The sequence below is a fragment of the Leguminivora glycinivorella genome, chromosome 16 (assembly GCF_023078275.1).
Source record: "Leguminivora glycinivorella isolate SPB_JAAS2020 chromosome 16, LegGlyc_1.1, whole genome shotgun sequence".
In the NCBI taxonomy this organism is placed as follows: domain Eukaryota; kingdom Metazoa; phylum Arthropoda; class Insecta; order Lepidoptera; family Tortricidae; genus Leguminivora; species Leguminivora glycinivorella.
Window position 1 is genome coordinate 9,567,412 of NC_062986.1, and position 21,732 is coordinate 9,589,143.

Sequence of the window (21,732 nt, forward strand, 5' to 3'; positions counted from 1 at the left end):
TGAGTGAATGATTGAATGAAACGCTAGTGCTGTACACCGTCTCTACACGGCTTTATTGGTTTCGGTTTCACCTGTAGTATCTTCTTAGTAGTTTGTGGTTTCACCGTTTATATCGATTACTCAACTGTATATGAAATTATCGAAAGGTAAGCAGCATTCTAAACCGTGACTCAAACAGCAGCGAGATATTGACATTTCGCTTCTTTGACAAATGACAATCATACCAAAACAATTGGTTATGTTTTTCGAATAAACAGGGCAAGGATTTCAAGTTTCTAAGTTAATTATTCTTTTGAAACCTACTTTTATTTACCTTAGAAGATTTTAAGAAAACTTGCTCAAAATGGACACTCAAGAAGATTACTTTTGCAGCTACGAAGACTTCGAGGTTACCTCTTCTACTGTACTTTTTACTTCTCAAAAATCGATAATAATTCCGTAAAAACTTATTAAAATATTTTAAAATCAGGTTCACAGGTTAATGATTGACGATGAGCCTCGAACACGTGCCTATCAGAAAGCCATATTGGACAATAAAGCCTACTTCAAAGACAAAGTTGTTATGGATGTGGGCTGTGGTACAGGAATTCTTTCCATATTTTGCGCCCAAGCTGGAGCGAAGAAAGTGTACGCTGTTGAAGCAAGCAGTCTTGCTAGTGTAGCTAAGGACATTGTCAAGGAGAATAAGTTTGAAGAAGTCATTGAGGTAATTTGAATACTTAAAAAAAAAACTGTGAGGAACATTTTTCTTTTATTTTAAATCTCTTCTGATAAAAAAAAAGTCTTGCCCCTACTCTTTATTTTAAAATACTTTTCTATAATCATTAACAGTCGGAAGTTTTTTCTTTAAACAAATATTTACAAAGCCAATTTTATTTTGGGTACATTAATGTGTCTTACTTATTTTTCTTCCAGGTGATACACAGTAAAGTAGAAGATGTGGTTCTACCCAACAACATCAAAGTAGATGCCTTAGTATCTGAGTGGATGGGTTTCTATCTCTTGCATGAAGGCATGCTGGATTCTGTGCTATTTGCCAGGCACAAGTTCTTGAAGGAAGGTGGGGAGATGTTTCCAGAAACTGCTACTATTTATGTAGCTCCATGTAGGTAAGGAATATAGATTCATAATAACAACCTGATTATATTTCCTCGCTTCATTGTTCGATATAATTATTAAGTTTACATTATTGTAGTTTATTTAATCTACTGGCAACATATTGCACGCTTATTTTAGAGATTTATAAAAAATAAGCATTTCAATTGCCTCTAAACCCCACCCTCAGGTCGGTGTCAACCGGCGGTGGCAACCTCATTATTTTTTCGTGCACGGCAACAGACGCACGCGTCCACTGCACTATCTTTTGATACTAAGTTTATCTTGGTCGTTGGCAATGCCAAAGCGTAAAACGCACTGACCAAGAAAAACAGTGGACTAGTATTTTTATCATCATCTACGGATGATCACACAACGCGTACTTTTAACAAGACGCGAGCCTGGGGGTTGACCGTGAGTCAACACGAAGGCATAACTCATGTAAGACATGGTGATTCTATTACGAACACATGTTGATATGAACATTAGTTACTGAATGTTATCCGCGAGATAACACTAAGTAAGACGCGCATTCGCGCATATGGGTGAAATCTACACCGAGAGAAATTTGCATTGTGAATTCAACAAGTTCGACTTGTTGTGGTTTATCCGTTTGAATCAGCCAAACGTATGTTTAAAACAATATGTGTCAAGTTGTTTTTATAAAATCGACTTGTTGATTCAAATATATTGCCGATTCAAATGACAAGTAGCTTGTTGTCTGAACCAAAGAGCACGTAGGTGCTATTTTAACCAAAAAATTTGTTGAACGAACATGAAACTGGTTGTATTTTCTCTCAGTGTACCCACAATTTTGGTACTATTTTTATTTTAGTTTTTATAAAACTAAATTATGGCTTGGTTTTTGTTCTGTTCAGAAAGCACCGTTGCTTTCTCGAACAAGAAGTCACGGAGACCGAAATGGTACATTCGGACAACCAACTCGATTACCAGGACTCGAATTCTCCATACATCGAGAATGTTCCGGAGATCTTACCTGAAGACGCAACACCCTGCGGGTACGGCGCCAGGCTCAACTCCTGAAAATTCAGCTCCAAAAGTACCTGATTTGGACCCAGACCTGGTTACCGCGTTTAGGTGAGGCTATATACCGACCATACACCCATATTTGGGGAAAAATTCACGGTAACTTAGCCTCCCCTTGGTTATCATTAGTCCGCAAGGGTTTACCAAAGATTTGAAGGATAAGATATTAAAAGAATACCTTATCTCCGAAAATTGTACGTTTTTTTAAGCATTTAGATGCTTCATGCAGAAATTTCTGCGGCCATTACAGCCATGCTGTTTGTGGCAGCTGCCAGTTGGGTGTAGGCATTACAGCCATAAACCGAGCTATTACTGTTCTATTGACGTCTGATGATATATAAGATCACTGCTACCAAGCTGTTAAGCGACAGTTGTCGCATCTTATCAGACTTGCATTATTGCAAAACCCAAGCACGTACAAGGCTTGTCACACCCAGGTTATAAAAACCCTTCTTGACCATAATTCAAGATGCGGGCGATTTACTCTATGGAAGTAAACTCCCGGAAAAAATAAAAGCCTCAAAAGTAATTGAGAAACAATGGCTACAGATAAAAAAGTCTGTATATTCGGGAAAGAGCAACACGGCTCCATCAACTTCGACAACAACGTCGGCGCGCAACCAATACCAGTTTCAGGGAAACGGGTCAGGCCTTCCTCGTTACCAGTCGAAAACGGCGGGGGGGGGGGGAGCCCAGAGAAGGACAGCAGTCAACCAACCCCGAACCCTCCAGCCAGACCAGCAGGCCAGGGCAAGCCCCGTGCCACTCCTCAACAATGAGTCAGTTACCTCACGCTGGTAAAATAAAATATTTTTTATGATTGCTGGTCAAAAATAACATCAAATGAAGTTATTTTAGATTCGCTTAAAAACGGTTGCTCGGTAACTTTTGAACGTCCGGTTTTTCAAGACGTTGTACCCCAAATAAATTGGGCAAGTAGTGAAAAAGCCGTTATGGAGGTACGTCCAAAATTTAATTCAGCTGGATGCAGTTGTCCCTTGCATCCCACAGCATGACCAGTTTATTTCGAGAACGTTTTTGTCACAAAAATGTAGTGACACCAAACGTTTTATTCCAAATCTCGAAAAGCTGAACAAATTTATTCCTAGAGAACATTTCAAAATGGAAAACCACAGACCAACTGTTAAGCTTATATAACAGGTAGCTTCATGGCTACAGTTGATTTGAAGGAAGCTTACCCACTGATTCTTATTGCGAGACAGTGCCGCAAATATCTGAGCGTCCATTTTGAAGATGAAAACCCTAGTTTATTAACTTAAATGAATTTACGGCTTTGTCTTATGGTCTTTTTTAGCGCGGTATTTTATGTGTCGGGTACTCTTATGTAGAGTGTTTACGAAACGTAAACGTTAACCTACTAGAATGCTTGTGCTTTGTCATAAACTATACTAATAGGACATTAAAACCGCGACAGGTTTGTCGAGACTTAGGTTTTATGTTCAACTCAGTCGATTTTTTTACCTACGGGAAAAATGAGAGAAAAATCGACGTGATGGTTAGAAAATCTCTGTCACTACACTCTTGTTCCGTTAGAGAATTATCTCAACTGATCGGAGTACTTATTGACGCATGCCCTGCAGCTAAATTTGGGTGGCTATATACTAAAATTCTAGAACGCCAAAAATTTCTAGCCTTGCAACGCGACCCAAACTATAGTAAGAAAATTAAATTACCGAAACTAATATTAAATGATCCGAACTGGGGGATGAATATTATATTCTCTTGCACACGGAGCGTCGAGATCCGAGGAAAAAGCTTTCCACATAAACCAATTGGAAATGTTAGCAGTATGTTTACCTCTTAATATTTCTTTAATGACCGTCGTTGTGACTGTTTTATATTAATTCGTATAGACAATACGAAAGCTATAACTGATATAAGCGATGAAAATCGCATGGGCAGCGTTCAATTTCGAAATTTGACCGACCCTTTCAGACGGATTTGGCAGTGGTGCGAAGAAGCTAAACCTTTGGTTTTTTTGCATCGTATATAAATATTAAATATACGAAAAACAATATAGAAGTAGACCGGGTATCACGAAATGTGAATCTCGATACTGAATGGGAACTATCTCATGAAGCGTTTATACTGCTACGCATAATGTATACTGCTGGTGAGCCTGATATTGATCTTTTCTCTTCTCGCTCCAATGCCAAATGTACACTTACTTATCATGGTGGAAAGACCCAGATGCATCAGCTGTAGATGCTTTTACACTAGACTTTTACAGTTTTCCTCCATTGCCGATCATTTTAAAATCTTTAAAAAAAAGATAATTTATGACAAAGTAACAGGAAGTTTAGCTTCCCCGTCTGGCAATCCCAAGCGTAGTTTCCTTTGTTAATGTCACTAGTAAAATCCGATATTATTTACATGAGCCCCGAAGAACATAAGGTCTGTTCTGATCACAGCACCAGGAATCCGTTCCACAAGCGCCTTCTCCTGGGTGCAGCGGTGCTCTCCGGTAAAGGTTATCTGAGGAAACTTCATGTGATCGCATCTATTTCTAAAAATACCATTCAGCAATATAACGTTTCGTTTAAACGTGGTTTAAACTATGGTGGACATTTTGATCACAACTCGATCAAAACCTTTTTAGTAGTTCGATTAAGTTGATTCTAAGATTTTTAACGGACCAGTTTAACGCAGGATCGTCATATTATGGATCCATAAACAATCATAAGGTCAGCATTATCCCTGTTTCTCAGGACAAAAAAAAATAAAAAAAAAAAAGAACATGTTAAACGTTTGTTAAAACGCACATTTAAAATGAGACCTATTTTTCCAAAATATAATTACTCTTGGGATCCAAAAATAGTATTGGATTACATTGATGAATGGTATCCAAATACGACTATAGAGCAGATTACCTAGTTACTAAAAAGCTTGTCGTATTATTGGCATTATGCACTGCCCATCGCGTGCCAACATTCTTACTGATTAAATGAGTGAATATACACTACCCAAATGGGGTAAAAATTATCGTGTCAGATATAACCATCTGCCCCGACATACTTATACTGTTCCTTTCGTACCTTAAAGAAACGTGTCACGCGACTTCGGTCCTTCGCGAGTATCTTACTCTAACAAGCGATAAAAGGGCCTCCGAACTCAGAACACCTCTTATTAACTGCGAAGCGCCCTCACAGGGACGCGATGGCACAGTCAATAAGCAGGTGGATAAAACAAGTACTAGCGGAGATCGGGATGGACGTGGCAACATTTAGTGCACACAGGCACTCGCCATGCTACCACGTCTACTGCCGTTTCGGCAGGGGTCAATGTTTGACATTATCAAAAAAACTGCGGGTTGGACCTCAACCTCGCAAATATTTCCTAAATTCTGCCATCGTCAAATAGTTGACCTATTTGCAAGATCAGTTTGCTATAATTAATTATGAACTGTGTTACTGAATAAGACTGATCTTGTGTATAAATTACATAACTATGTAATTGCTAGTTGTTTAGTAATAATTATGCAACAAAATTGAATGATAAATATTTAATTTTGTTTTCACAATTGCCATACGCAAAACTTTGTCTCTAAACAACTACAATAATGTAAACTTAATAATTATATCGAACAATGAAGCGAGGAAATATAATATATGATCAAACGAGCTTCGCAAGCGAAGTTCGATCGATATTATATGACTCGCTTCATTGGAAGATATAATTACCCTCCCTCCCGATACACCCAGATTCCAAAGTTTTGCTTGGAATAATCTCTGAAAATAATGAGGTTGCCACCGCCGGTTGACACCGACCTGAGGGTGGGGTTTAGAGGCAATTGAAATACTTATTTTTTATAAATCTCTAAAATAAGCGTGCAATATGTTGCCAGTAGATTAAATAAACTACAATAATGTAAACTTAATAATTATATCTTCCAATGAAGCGAGTCATATAATATCGATCGAACTTCGCTTGCGAAGCTCGTTTGATCATATATTATAAACATAATCAATCTTAGAACATTAACAACCTATTAATACTGCACCCTTCGTTTCTTAGAAATATATTCTCTGTTGACCCAAAGTTTGAATAAAAGCTGAAAAAAATAACTTAATTTCATTCTTTTTTTGTGTCTGAAGTACTTTCAAATGTTAGACCTAGTTACCCTTTGGGTTTAAAGGGTTACTAGGTCAGATGGCAGCCGCTTTCGTAAAAACTAGTGCCTATACAAATCTTGGGATTAGTTGTAGCCATGAGCCGTGGCAAATGCTGGTATAACACAAGGAGGATGATGTAGTACTTTCTCATGTTAGCTATGCTGTCTGTTGAATTACACAGAAAGCATATTGATCCAAGAAAAACATTTCAGTGTTAAATCATTGTACCAAAAATGGGACAATGTGTATGGAGTCTCAATGTCAGCATTCGGCAAGCAGCTTCGAGCGAGTAAGTGCAACAAGCCAGAGGTCCTGACCATCGGAGCTGATGAGCTCCTGGGAGAGGAGGTGGCTATGGCCTGGATCAATTTGAAGGAAGATATGCCGGAAGATTTGGATTCATACAGCATACAGCATGTTGTTGGTATGTGAGCACTGAGCAGAATAGAATAATGATTTTTTTTATAACAATTAACACATTCAGTACCAGAAAAAAAATGGCGCACTACGTCAGATCAGCGCACAGGTCGTAATTTATAACCGCGCGCTTGTATGGCGTGAACCCGCCCAGCGGGTTCTCTGGCATCTGAGCAAAGTTTATGAGTGCCCAGTTGGGTTTAGAACCAGTCGGGTTCTTGGTTGCGAAAGTGTAAATAAATACTAATTCAAATCTCATTCATTATAAAAATATAAAAAGTTAAAATTATGTTTGACTAAATTTTACAACCACTATGTAGACTATATTTTGATGTCCACCACTTAACCAGCCAAGATATCTGGATCAAAATGCTAAGTAACATATAAATCAATACAGGCACTCAGTATACATTATTGATACATATTATTACAAGAAACTACAAAAATTGCGAAAATAGCGTTAAAAATCGCCAATTTTCAATATTTTAGCGGCTACTTCAAAATTGTTTATTGGTCTCTTTTTCTACTATTTACCTTTCAGTCCTTTCAGAGCATAAAAATTCATTCTCAAAAAAATTGCGAAAAGATGACTAACGCGTACTATAGCGCGTATGAACTAACGTAAAATTTTTAATCTTTACAGCTGCTAGCAAAGAAGGATCCTACCAAGGCATCTGCGTATGGTTTGATTGCACATTCCCCGAGCTATCCAGTGAAGTTGGCAGAGAAGTGCTAAGCACTAGTCCTTCTAGCCCGGAGACCCATTGGAAACAGACTGTTATTGTACTGCCAGATCAACAGGAGGTGGAGGCAGCAGAGCCTATTGCGTTTCAACTCGATATGAATAGGGACCAGTTGAATGGGAGAAGGTAAAAAATATATAAGGGACACCCATGACTATGTGTGCATTACCCTGTAACTAACTAGACATATGTTAATAAATAAATATTATAGGACATTCTTACACAGATTGACTGAGGCCCACGGTAAGCTCAAGAAGGCTTGTGTTGTGGGTACTCAGACAACGATATATATAATATATAAATACTTATATACATATATAAAACTATAGTTATTGCCAAACATTGCTATCAATTTCAACTTTCAAATCTTTAGCTACCTATAATAATTGCACTAATTTTCTTAAGTTGCTGTTAAATAATTCATGAACGTGTAATATTTATGTTTTTAATAAAATGTCTATGTATGTTTATGTATTCCTTGGCCTATGGTCAAGAGCAAACCCAGGTTAAATCACAAATGATATTAAATGGCATGTAATTTGAACATCATAACCACACCTATAGTCTTCGTAACCAATCTTGTCTTAAAAGCCACGCACAAGTTATGGCCAGGCCTACGCTGTCAAATTAACCAGAAGCGAGGTTTACATTCGATCGCAATCCGCGATATTGTTCTCTAAAGTTTTTGTGACGTAAAGCGTTCAAAGGTTTTTTTTATTATTATTATAAACTGACCAATGATTGACCTTAATCGCACCTGACGGAAAGTGACGACAACGCCGAAGTTGTTTTGTGTATTGTGAAGTTGGTTTAATATTAATTCTCATTATTTCAGATACAACCTCCAGCTAACAATGCAAGACCCCAACGAAGTCGAACACCCGCTACCCTGCTCCTGTGACATGACGAAATGCATCCTAATAAAAACGTTCATGAGCCAATCGCAGCAAAACGCCGCACAAGTCAATCTGGCGTCGGGCGGTTTGGTGGAAGAGGACATTGACGATGATATGGAGGCGGGGGATAGCTGAAATAAAAAGGTTTTGATATGAATACTTCTTTATTTTTTTTAGTATAGAACCACATTCAGTAAACAATAGGTCCACAAAGAGTGAGTAACGTCGCAAATATTCCCAAATTTAGATTTTCTCGAGCGAAATGAGGGTATTCCCTCGCGCGGCAAATGGCCAAAGTAGATGTGCCTCGGCCGAGGCTGTGCTTTTTCTCGGCAGATCACATGTATACTCTTAATACAATTGTAGAAATAAATCATTGGGGACCATTTGGAACAAATTTGCACGAGAATACATCAACATCCATTTTCGCATGGTAATTTTAATAGGAGATATATTATAAAACATGTCATTAGTCCGTCTTTCACGGCAAAAAGCGACATGACGTGATTTTTTTTTAATATTAGGTATATGATTAATAGATTCAATATTCGGCAGTAATATGGCAGTGTTACTTGTGTCTCGTTAAAGTACACTCATTCCTCATATTAGTTCACCGTGCCATCCCTAAGTTTGCATATTATTTTCTATTAGCAACAATACATACATACATACAGTCACGCCTGTATCCCATAAAGGGGTAGGCAGAGCACATGAAACTACTGAAGCTTCAGTGCCACTCTTGGCAAATAAGGGGTTGAAAGAAAACGAAACTGTGGCATTGCAGTGACAGGTTGCCAGCCTCTCGCCTACGCCACAATTTAACCCATATCCCATAGTCGCCTTCTACGACACCCACGGGAAGAAAGGGCGTGGTGAAATTCTTAACCCGTCACCACACAGGCACAATTTATAGTTTTATCCCATTATCGTAGCATATTAGTGAGAGATTGAGTAAGCTGCGCCTCTCCGCTCAACCATCTGTTATAATCCAGTCGCATCAATAAACGAGCGAGGTAAATGCCGCAAGGTCGGTCTCTCAGTGATAGCAGAAGTTGCATCAGCTGCTTCACTAGTTTGTTGAATCTGAAAACAAAAACAACAACATTACAGCGCCGCATATTTTAAAGCAGCATGATCGCGGGACTGTAAACTTTTTAAAGCCGTCAGACAGTATAGCACTCAAGTAACTTGCCATTCCACACTTAAAATTCGCTTGATATAGACTCGCGAGGTCGCGAGCAAGAACGCAAGTTGTGCTAGACTGCCAGAGCCGTTGAAATAAACAAATTACCAGAGTCGAGATTAAAAGTAGAGTACAGATTTGTAACAGTTTGGCCCCTTCATATGCAGTTGCATGTATTTCTTTTTAGGGTTCCGTAGTCAACTAGGAATAGTTTCGCCATGTATGTCTGTCCGTCCGTCCGTCCGCGGATAATCTCAGCAACCGTTAGCACTAGAAAGCTGAAATTTGGTGCTAATATGTATATCAATCAGAGAAACGCCGAGAAATTGCAAAAAAATGTTTTAGTAGGGTAGGTACCCCCTCTACAGGTAGATGGGGAGGATTTTTTTTTCAATTCAACCCTAACGTGTGATATATTGTTGGATAGGTATTGAAAAATTAATATGGGTTTAGGAAGATCATTATCGGATATTGTTAATATTTTCGGAAATAATCACTCCAAAGGTCCCCCCCCCCCCCCCCCCCCCCCATAAGTTTAAAAAATATGAAAAAATACAAAAGTAGAACTTTATAAAGACTTTCTAGGAAAATTATTTTGAACTTGAAAAAATACGGGAAATTAACGCCGGATTGGCCGGTTTTTTTTATCTTCATTTAATGAGTTTAGAAGTATTTTGACTTCTTAGGCTAGTAAGCTACAGGCAGTATGCGTACATGTTGTCATTCACATCTCGGACACTGGCGATCAAATATATGAAAGAGGCGTCCTAACACACATTCTAAGCTCGTGTAGGTGAACGCGTACCATGCTTGTATGAGTGACATATGACAGGTCGACTGTTCGCGTTTTTGACAGACGGTAACCGAGAGAAGGTGGGCGGTACTTTCAGCGGGGAGCAGAAGTGGCCATACTGTACAGTCAAGTGCAAAAATACGTATCGATTTTATCCGCTCAAAAATATGTACCGAGACCTTATTCCGCCGACATAAAGTGCTATGGGACATATTTTTGATAAGATGTACGCACCCATATTTTTACACTTGACTGTACGATAGTACTCTTTATTATACTGTGTCATAAAGAAAGCTCACATACCTTTCAGAGTATCCCCTAATATAATAGTCTTCAGACTCCTTGTCGTTAACAGAGCTGGTCATGCTGCAGAAGGAATGGCACAGTTTGAGCAGCTCCATAATGTTGCAGAAGACCGGGTTGTTGATCGAGTCTGTTGTGTCCGAATCGGAGTATTCGCTGTTTGGTGACTGAAACAAGTTTTTAAATAAAATGAGCGAACATTTTTAACCCCCGACGCAAAAACGACGGGGTGTTATAAGTTTGACGTGTCTGTCTGTCTGTGTCTGTGTCCGAATCGAAGTACTCGCTGTTTGGTGACTGAAAGAAGGTTTTAAATAAAATGAGCGAACATTTTTAACCCCCGACGCAAAAACGACGGGGTGTTATAAGTTTGACGTGTCTTTCTGTCTGTCTGTGTGTGTCTGTGGCATCGTAGCTCCCGAACGGATGAACCGATTTAGATTTAGTTTTTTTGTCTGAAAGCTGAGTTAGTCGGGAGTGTTCTTAGCCATGTTTCATGAAAATCGGTCTGCTACGTCGCGGTCGGGGGTTTTTTCAAAATTTTAATTTTGTGGTTAGGTTATAATCAAATCTGTCAAAGAAAAAAATACATTACTAGTATATAAATGCGGAAAAGTAGAAATTCGAAACACGACCGAGAGATGTGTTTTTTAAATCGACACGAGATACGAATTCCATCTTCGTACGTGTATCGTACGTTTTACAGTAGGTACATATAGCTCTTGAAAGATTCGACGTGATAAGTAATGTAATGTACCTACTACTTTGCGAACTAGTGCGGAAAAAATAAAATTCTGAAAAACCCCCGACATAGTGGACCGATTTTCATGAAACATGGCTAAGAACACTCCCAACTAACTCAGCTTTCAAACAAAAAAAATTAAATCTAAATCGGTTCATCCGTTCGGGAACTACGATGCCACAGACAGACACACACACAGACAGACACGTCAAACTTATAACACACCGTCGTTTTTGCGTCGGGGGTTAAAAAGCACTAAGCAATACGTCGGCAAGCTACGATGGCGCCATCTATGCAAACCTTTCAAAGTTACCAACGTTTGTAAAAGTTGCTATTTCATATTCTTTTCCCCTCACTAGCTCGGAAACACGTATTTTGTCCTTTAATACCAGCGGGTAAAAACGCATTTTATCCACTAGTGGGTAAAGTAATTTGTCCTTGAATAAAGTCAAATTAACTGCTTTAAAATTGATAAAAGTAGGTGAATCTAGTAATAAAGATGATTTACCACCTGTGGAACTACTGGAAGCAGTGATAAACGCATTTTTTGCGTTGTAGTTTCCTCGCTATAGTGACGAAAGTTTTGTGTTACACTCGGGTGCAAATGTATTTTACTGATGTATGTGTGTTAAAAAACTCGCAAGTTCAGGATTCTATTTCGAACCTACTCGCTTCGCTCGTGGTTCAACTATAGGATCCTTTCACTTGCTCGTTTTTCAATTCCACACTCGGCGTTAAAATACAACTTTGCCCCCTTGTATAACAAATAACTATTGTAGTTTTAAGGCATTGGTCTCACCAAAAGCGAGTAAGCGATGAGACATCGGTGATAAAATCGAACACTAACCTAACCACAAAATTAAAATTTTGAAAAAACCCCCGACTGCGACATACTAGACCGATTTTCATGAAACATGGCTAAGAACACTCCCGACTAACTCAGCTTTCAGACAAAAATAACTAAATCTAAATCGGTTCATCCGTTCGGGAGCTACGATGCCACAGACAGACACACACACAGACAGACAGACAGACAGACGGACAGACAGACACGTCAAACTTATAACACCCCTCCGTTTTTGCGTCGGGGGTTAAAAAGAAAAGCGAAAATAGCGAGTTATAGTTCGTCGCCGAGCGATAAGCTTTAAATCGCTCGCTCTATCTTTTATTTACACAGGAGCGACCACCTTTTGTTCGTTTGTCTAGCCCAGCCATACTCAAAGTGTGCTCCGCGGAGCCCTAGGGCTCCGCAAAACCTCTCTGGGGGCTCCGTGTGAATTTTGGTTGACTGATATGCGACTTCAACTCTCTTCCATAAAACCAAACATTCCCCAATTGTAAAAATAAAAACAGTTTCATGTAATACCTCACATTAGAATCTAATAATTAGATTTTACTATTATGTTTAAGACTAAGAGATCTATACACTTTTTTTTATTTACTTAATTTAAGGGTTCCGTCAGATATTTTGCTTTCCAAAAGGGTTCCATGGGAAAATAAGTTTGAGAACCACTGTTCTAGCCCATAGCTTACTTTCTTTTGGACTTGGTGGGACCAGCGCCCATAGGACAAAAATGTACCTATTACCAGACATATGTAACTCCGTATAGACAGCTAAAGTCTAAGAAAAAACGTACCTCAAAACCATACAGCAAAAGGTACAGTCAACCAATTGGAACCCTAGGCCACTGTAGAACTATGTCATAGTGACGTTATAAATCAGATTGTAAGAAATCTGTTACTGCTTGTCATTTTGACATGGTTGTAGAGTGGCCTAGGGTTCCAATCGGTTGACCGTACGGTGACCTACATAGATGGCGTTATACACCTTTGGGGGACGCTCGGCTAGATGGCGCTAATATTAATATTTGACATTTTTACACATATCAAGCTAAGAATATGGACAGTCAAGTGTAAAAATATGGGTGTACACATCTTACTCAAAACTATGTCCCATAGCACCTTAGTCCGGTGTAATAAGAGCGTAGTACCATATTTTTGAGTCGATTTTTTAACCGACTTCAAAAAAGGAGGAGGTTCTCAATTCGACTGAATCTCCGAGAAGCGTGGACCGATTTTCAAAATTTTTGCCAGCCTGCGTATGGTTGGGTGGGGCAAACAGGAAATAGCAAGGCGACGAACAGGTCTGGTACCGACTACAAAAATAATTGATTTGTTTATAATTTGGATGTTTAGATTATTGCAATCCGATAAGAAATCTGAATTCGAAGGTTTATTATTTTTGGCTTTTTAGTTTCTTTCTCTTTTGTTTTGTAACACGCTTTTTTTGAAGGCGGTTTTATTTTTTGTTAAAAAGTTATTCGATACTTATTTTTGCACTTGACTGGACCAAATTGTCAAAACTGAGGTTCAAAAGTTTTAAGCCCGTGTCGAGAGATGGCAGTCTATGCACATTTTACTTTGACAGTAAATCTCTATAATACTCGATACTTACAGAAGTTATCGTCAAAAAGGACTGACTCAACACATCAGCCAGGAAAATCGCGTGCGCCTTCCTCAGTTTCTCAAAGTCATTGGTCTTATTGACGACATCCACGAGCTTGGAGTAGGACGCGTCCAACACGTCAGCCTGCATGTAGTGTTGCAGGTTGTTTATTAGGAACATCAGCTTATTGTGGAGTTGACACATGGCGAAACTGAAAAGGGAGAAGGATGTTATTGGGCATTCTTTCTCTTTAATGGTACATCTACTCAGCTCAACAAGGGTGCGGTGTGCTGGTGACGGAAGGACCTACGGAACTAATTTGTTCCGTCCTTTGAGTCGTCGGCAACCCAAACCCTAGAGCTTGTACAATCTTTTTTGCTGTGTACTTAACACAGCAAAAATGAGTGTACGCGCACGTGACACTCCTTGAGTTGCAGGCGTCCATAGGTGATGGTGACCGCATTCCATCAGGCGGACCTTATGCTTGTTTGCCACCGACGTAGTATTTAAAAAAATATCTACACGCTTGGCAATCAGCGACAACAAACTTGGTACCTGTTCTTTTTGATGGTGGTGGGGTGGGGATGCCGTGTTTGTGTTTGGCAATTATTTATAGCACAGCGGGAATAAGGGTGCGTAACAAAAATGAGAATCGTTCGCTCCGTACCAAATGATATTACATGTTTTTGTTTCAGGTGAACAGTTCACAAAAAGTTGTGAAAAAAAAACACCGAAAAGAACAGGTACCTAACCAAGTTTGTTGTCGCTGATTGCCAACCGTGTAGATATTTTTTTAAATACTACGTCGGTGGCAAACAAGCATAAGGTCCGCCTGATGGAATGCGGATTGAACGTCTTAATATGAAACTTTCTTACTTCGAGGACTGCTTATAAGTCTTCCACAGCGAGTGCAGATCATGCTGAGTCTTCTTGATTCTCAGCAGCAGTCGGAACATGTCGTTATATCTGGCCAGCACTTCGGGGGTGAAGAGTAGATGTAAAGGCCACTTGAAGTCGTATTTTAGGATTAAGCTGGACCAACCGTCGGCGGCTGCAAAACAAGTATTAAGAAACATTCACTCACGAGTCTTCTGGTAAAGAACCTTGCGGCTTGCTCTACAAGAATTACTAAGTGAAACCGTTAGAACATTCCGATTTTTTAGGATATTACAGCTTTTCTATAACTTCCGCCAAGTAGCACTTGTATATGTTGGCAGCCCTGGACTCAATAGGGTCAGACTATTCGGCAATGACCGGGCTGTCATGAATCATGACAAAGAACTGTGAACATTGCCATCAAGTCGCTTGGTTATCGGTGTTCTATTAACGAACTTCAGATGAATTCCAAGGAGTACGCACAATAACTCTCTGTTCCCATTCCACCTTCCCGTTTCCATCATTTTACGAACAGTCATAAACAAAAATGCGCACATTCGTTGTAGACATTTCTCAGCACTAAAAGTTGCCTCCAGTTTTTTGGTGCGGACGACTAAGGAATGGAAAGCGGTCTCTGCATTTGTATTACCCATTCCCTGACAAGTAATCAACCAGCGAGATCCATATACATATGTTATTTAACTAGAACCATTCGCTAGTCACTTCAAATCCTCGGAAAAATTACCTGAATATGATTCCTCCGTAATCGTCGAGTTGACAGAGGTGTTCGGCTTTACATAAGGCAGTTCAAAACTAAACTTTTCAATGTCCGCACTGTTGCTTAGAAACACGGACCTTGCTGCCAGTTGGAATGCGTGATTCATATCTGTAATCAAAATCGCAAAAAAATGGGTGCGTCCCACGAGATATAACGTAAATATATATAATTTCATGTTACTAACGTTCAGCAGCAATAATGAACGTTAGATATAACACCAACATCAATACTTTTGTAAGAAATATCGCTGAATTGCTATATTATTAGTTTTACATAACGTTTTTTTATATAACGTTTACATTACTTAATTTCAGTTTATATACCATGCACTACGTATACCGTTCACTATGCATAACATTTCTTAATATAACGTTTACATTAGCTAATTTCAGTTTATATACCATACACTAAGTATACCCTCCACCATAAATAACATTACTTAATATAACGATTATATTACCTTAATATCAGTTTATATACCATACCGTTCTCCATATATAACATTTAACTGTTGCTGAGAAAGTAGGTTTAGGTTAGGTTAGAACTGTGACCCCACACAAAACTGTTGCTAAGAAAGTAGGTTTAGGTTAGGTTAGAACTGCGACCCCCATACAAAACTGTTGCTAAGCAAGTAGGTTTAGGTTAGAACTGCGACCCCCACACAAAACTGTTGCTAAGAAAGTAGGCTTAGGTTAGGTTAGAACAGCGACTCCCACACAAAACTGTTGCTAAGAAAGTAGGCTTAGGTTAGGTTAGAACAGCGACTCCCACACAAAACTGTTGCTAAGAAAGTAGGTTTAGGTTAGGTTAGAACTGCGACCCCCACACAAAAAGGTTGCTAAGAAAGTAGGTTTAGGTTAGGTTAGAACTGCGGCCCCCACACAAAACTGTTGCTAAGAAAGTGGGTTTAGGTTAGGTTAGAACTGCGACCCCCACACAAAACTGTTGCTAAGAAAGTAGGTTTAGGTTAGGTTAGAACTGCGACCCCCACACAAAACTGTTGCTAAGAAAGTAGGTTTAGGTTAGGTTAGAACTGCGACCCCCACATAAAACTGTTGCTAAGAAAGTAGGTTTAGGTTAGGTTAGAACTGCGACCCCCACACAACTGTTGCTGAGAAATTATGTTAAGGTTAGGTTAGAACTGCCACCCCCATACAAAATTGTTGCTAAGAAAGTAGGTTTAGGTTAGGTTAAAGTTGCGACCCCCACACAAAACCGTTGCTAAGAAAGTAGGTTTAGGTTAGGTTAGAACTGCGATCCCCACACAAAACTGTTGCTAAGAAAGTAGGTTTAGGTTAGGTTAGAACTGCGAACCCCCACACAAAACTCTTGCTAAGAAAGTAGGTTTAGGTTAGGTTAGAACTGCGACCCCCACACAAAACTGTTGCTAAGAAAGTAGGTTTAGGTTAGGTTAGAACTGCGACCCCCACACAAAACCGTTGCTAAGAAAGTGGGTTAGGTTAGGTTATTATGCATTTCAAATCTTAGACACAGAATGAACATTACGCCTTTTGATGTTAGATTAATTGAAAAATATATGTTATTAATATTAGGTATCCCAAACGTTATAAACATAGATCTTAGATATTATGAACATTACACCTTTTGATGTTAGAATCATTGATTAATATATGATATAAATATTAGGTATCCCGAACGTTATATACATAAATCTTTATATACACTGATATTTTATCTTTATATCACTTCGAAATTAGATGATTTGATATTATCGATTTTGAGCATTATATCCAGTGAACGTTATGCTGAACAATCTTATACAAAGTGAGCATATATATTATAAGTAATATACGATACGTTCTTATATCTCGTATTACTTACCCCAAAAAAATGGTCAGCTCCGTGAGTGTTCAGTTGAGCTCCAAAGTAGCCAGACAAGTGGTAAGTAGTAGTTATAAAAAAATTGAGATAATATATGAAAGTTCAGAGCGAAATTCCATCTTCGTCTTTACAACATCTTCTGCTGCATTAATACATTCATTCCCGCACATGCACAAAAGCATTGTGTCCTATTCAGAGACCGATTAACTTTGATCGATTCTCAATCATACCGTTTCAAATGACGCGCCACACTCTACAGACGTGGCGATCAAAGGATTACCAAAGTATATTAGTATAATATTACAATGAATTTCGAAGGAAGTAACGGGAGAGGAAAACCGAGGAAAAGGTGGATGGACTGTGTGCAAGATGATATGAAATGGAAACAAGTGAATGATGAGATGACGGGCGATAGAGGTATGGAAGAGAAGAACAAGGGCATCCGAATGATGGTTAGTATTATTTAAGTACCTCTAGTTCCAGTTCGGGTAGTGGGTTTCTCCAACATATGCGCAGTGAGTCGTAACAGTTCAAGGAAGAGTTCTCCTCTGCCTAGCAGATAGAAGTCCTTCATCAGTCGCAGCTCGTGGATCAACTGCGCCTCCTCCACGGCCACTGCCCAAAGATGCTGAAAACCAGTACATTTTAAAAACGTATTTCATAAACAAAGGCGTTTACAAAACATCGAATTCGCGTATCGAGTTCGAGATGGTAAGATTTGTTTCCTATCGTCGTTCATTATTTTCCCATACCATGTCCTAGCGTTGCTATCTCATTATTTTTTTGTTTGTTTTGTGCTAGCCAGTAAAATACCTTCGCATCCTATTTGTGGAAACCTGTTAATTGGCTTTTCAGATACGCAATATTGTTAACTTTGTTTTAGTAGTATAAGCTGTAGGTTTTCCGAATAAAATAAAAAATATAGCAAAAATTATGCAAAAACTTCATCTGTTACTATGGATCTTGATATGGCATACCGAAAGCGTGAGTCATCGTGCGATCCGCACATTTGGACGAATAGGTGGAGCCAGTGTGTTACAAATTAATATTGTACAGTCAACCAACCCATTGGAAATTTGGAACCCTAGGCCACTCTACAACCATGTCAAAATGACAAGCAGTACAAGATTTCACTACCTGATTTATAACATCACTATGGCATAGTTCTACAGTGGCCTAGGATTCCAGGGGTTCTAGGGTTGGTTGACTGTACATTACAAAGTTAAGAGCCCTTGTTCCTTAGAGCGCTCATCAATTTCGTGAAATGGCCATCGATAGATGGCGTTGGCGCTCGGTACGCGAACACCGCGGCAACTCAACGCGCCTTTCAACGCAGGCAAGGATAATCTTGATTGTTTTGAATTTAATTGCTAGTAACAATTCTTTTGGTTTTACATGGGGACTTTACCATACCTACATAGTATTTAGGCACGGGTTAATACTTATTTATACGAGTATGTTGTGTCAAATCTTACCTTAGTAACACATTCTTTAATCTCCCTCACTACACTTCTTAGGTTATATATCTCAAATAATTCAGGATCTTTAAATTTCTGTAATTTCTCATGGAATTCCGCTTCTTTATCTTCCCAAATTGTAAACCTGTAAAAGAAAGTAAAGAATAAGCCATTTTTTTACCAATTAAAAAAAAACATTATAGGCAGGGCATCCATACTAACATTATAAAATGGGGAAAGTGTGTGTGTCTGTTTGTTTGTCCGTCTTTCACGGCAAAACGGAGCGACGAATTGACGTGATTTATTAAGTGGAGATAGTTGAAGGTTTGGAAAGTGACATAGGCTACTTTTTGTCTCTTTCTAACGCGAGCGAAGCCGCGGGCAAAAGCTAGTTCTTACATAAATGAGCTGTCCCACAGTAAGCTCAAGAAGGCCTGTGTAATCGGAAAACTATACAAATACTTTGAATATTAGAAAACATTGATGACTCAGGATTCAGGACAATGTCTAATAGGATACAAACCCAGGACCATCAGACAGTCACTACCCGCTAAGCCAGACTGGTTGTTTCTTTATTTTGATACCTTACCTTCTAGAATCTCCAAACTTCTTCAAAGGTAGCATTGGGCGGGTTTTCATTGACATACCCTTCTTCATCTTTTGCGGATCAAAACCAAACAAAATTATGGTTTTACCAATAAATAATATCTCTTGGGCTAATGAAAGTGGCATGAAATGTGGTATCATTTTAGGATTTAATATAAAACCACAATCTAGAGTTGCATCCTGCAACTGGAAACATAAGTAAATAATTATTATACAAATATAGTCTTGTAGTTTATATTAAATTAAATACACACAAAATCCTACATATTTTATTTATCAAACAAATTATCAGACCCAATTTTATAACTCTGATATTATGGTTGTTATGTACTTTTCATTTAAAAATTACAATAGTTTTTTTTATATTATTAGACCCTTACTCAATGTTTTTTTGAATTGTTTACCCTTTTCGTAATTAACACAATATGTATATAGAATACATTGATAATGATACTTACACTGTTCAAAAGAGTCTTATCAGTATTAGTACTTGAAGGAGTTGTAGACAGAAAAGTGTCAGAAGTCTCATCTCTACTGCATATGATTAAAAACTCCTGATAGGGGTCTCTCAGTTCTCCATACAACAACCAGGTGCAAAGTTGATTCATAAATACATTGTTTATGTATGCAAATATTCTGAAAGAACAATAAAGTTATACCATATTAAACAAAATTAAGTAAGGAGGTGAAGTGATGTAAAGATTAAAAGCATTATACCACTGTTACATCATAATCAATGAGTTTTATCTTAGGAAATATGGCATGTGATGACAAGCAATTTATTTTCCATGTGACTTTTACACACTGTTTAAAAAAAATAGTATTCAAAATTTACGATTCTGCAGATAATGAGGCCACACTACATATCCACCTATCCCAACTTGTACCTATGCTACTTAGCGAGTATGTGGCATAGGTGTTTAAACAACATACTTACTTAATTATAGCATCATGGACCATTTCATTACCATTCAATATGTACTGATGAGTCAAACTCAAAATCTGGCATCCATTCAGTCTCCTTTCCTTAATAGTAGATATCAATTTGTTCAAAGTATTAAAAAGGCCTTGGTATTTTTCAACATAACTATAAACAAATGAGAGTGTGTAGGTATGGTTTCCCATCACCAGACCTTCCACTTCGAGAAGGGTTTTTTTATAGGATTGGAGCACTTCAGTGATGCCTTCACTCAATGCCTGAGCGTAGAGGCCTGTTGTGCGAGAAGAAGCTGAAAAAAAAATTGGCTTGTATGTACTATCAGCTGCAAAAGTGGATGGCGAATTTATCAATGAATTCATTCATAACTTCTCCATGCACTTTTGCAGCTGATAGTACATAAAACTGCACCTCACTAGGAGAGGACCCAGCAAAACAGTTCAGTATATTTTCTTTCTCAAGGTTCTGCCTAATATAAACCTAAAACTCGTAATCTATAAAATAAAAGCATACCTGAGTGTGATTTTCTACAATGAAAGCTCATACTATCCACAAAAATTTGAATCCTGTGATGGCTCTTTGCAATTTCACATATCCTATGGTACACATCTGAATCTCCTTGATTGGCATAATGCTGGTGTTTCGCTGTCTGAAATGAATTGAACATTCGGTGTCTTTGGGACTGCCTCGTTATTGCAGTGCGTCAGGCATGTTCGCTGAGGCCCGCACTGACAGTTTCGGTGCTATAATACGCAAAAGAACTGCCTCCCTGATGCGTCGCGTGCGAGACAGCTCCAACAGCCTTGTGCGCCTAGTGTTGGAATCGCCTGCTTGTGCTATCTGGAGACACTGGGATGGTGTACATATGGAATCCAGAGGCCAAGTGTATAATTTATTATAGTTTTAGTTTTTTTTTTTTTTTTTTTTTTTTTTAGATGTAATAAATAATATGTAAATGTAACTAACATAGGTTTAAGGGAATGTACACTAACACTATGGATTTTTTCCGAAATAAAAATTATTGAATTGAATTTATTAGATAAATAATAATTACTATTGTTGTTTCAATATATTTATGGTAGACATACCTCTTGTGTAGCTTGAGAACAATCCCATAAAACTAAAAGAGCATCATGAATCATTTTCGATTTAACAAGTTCAAGAATATGAAACTTCCCTAATAATTAGGAACTAAGAACTTTATGAAATTAACTAAGTTGAATATTTAACAGAATCTTACTAACAAACTGGGTTTGAGACGTTTGAGTTTTCTTGACAGTTGACACTGTTGACAGTTTATTGTTAACTAGTGAGGACACAGATTTTGAGAAATTGTAGAAGTAATATCGAATAGAAGGACTGAATTATTAGCAATCGACTTCCCGTAACCGATTTGATCGGCTAGCACTTCAGAAAAAAAAACTCTATCACTCACTAA

At 38.4% G+C, this 21,732-nt stretch overlaps 2 protein-coding genes across 2 annotated transcripts; one reads left to right on the top strand and one right to left on the bottom strand.

Moving 5' to 3' along the window:
* The first annotated feature begins 212 nt into the window (after positions 1 to 212).
* On the top strand, positions 213 to 8,488 carry LOC125234817 (probable protein arginine N-methyltransferase 6.1). Its single transcript, XM_048141224.1, has 6 exons — positions 213 to 388; positions 470 to 706; positions 916 to 1,109; positions 6,488 to 6,699; positions 7,336 to 7,561; positions 8,271 to 8,488. Exons 1-6 carry the CDS (start codon positions 344 to 346, stop codon positions 8,464 to 8,466), a joined length of 1,110 nt encoding a protein of 369 aa, XP_047997181.1. The 5' UTR covers positions 213 to 343; the 3' UTR covers positions 8,467 to 8,488.
* Positions 8,489 to 9,228: 740 nt separating this feature from the next.
* On the bottom strand, positions 9,229 to 21,560 carry LOC125234657 (gamma-tubulin complex component 4). Its single transcript, XM_048140992.1, has 12 exons — positions 21,383 to 21,560; positions 20,808 to 20,943; positions 20,295 to 20,586; positions 19,816 to 19,993; positions 19,341 to 19,543; positions 18,770 to 18,896; positions 17,766 to 17,922; positions 15,420 to 15,560; positions 14,675 to 14,849; positions 13,808 to 14,009; positions 10,611 to 10,777; positions 9,229 to 9,414 (listed from the first exon to the last, which is right to left on the bottom strand). Exons 1-12 carry the CDS (start codon positions 21,434 to 21,436, stop codon positions 9,255 to 9,257), a joined length of 1,992 nt encoding a protein of 663 aa, XP_047996949.1. The 5' UTR covers positions 21,437 to 21,560; the 3' UTR covers positions 9,229 to 9,254.
* Positions 21,561 to 21,732: the final 172 nt, after the last annotated feature.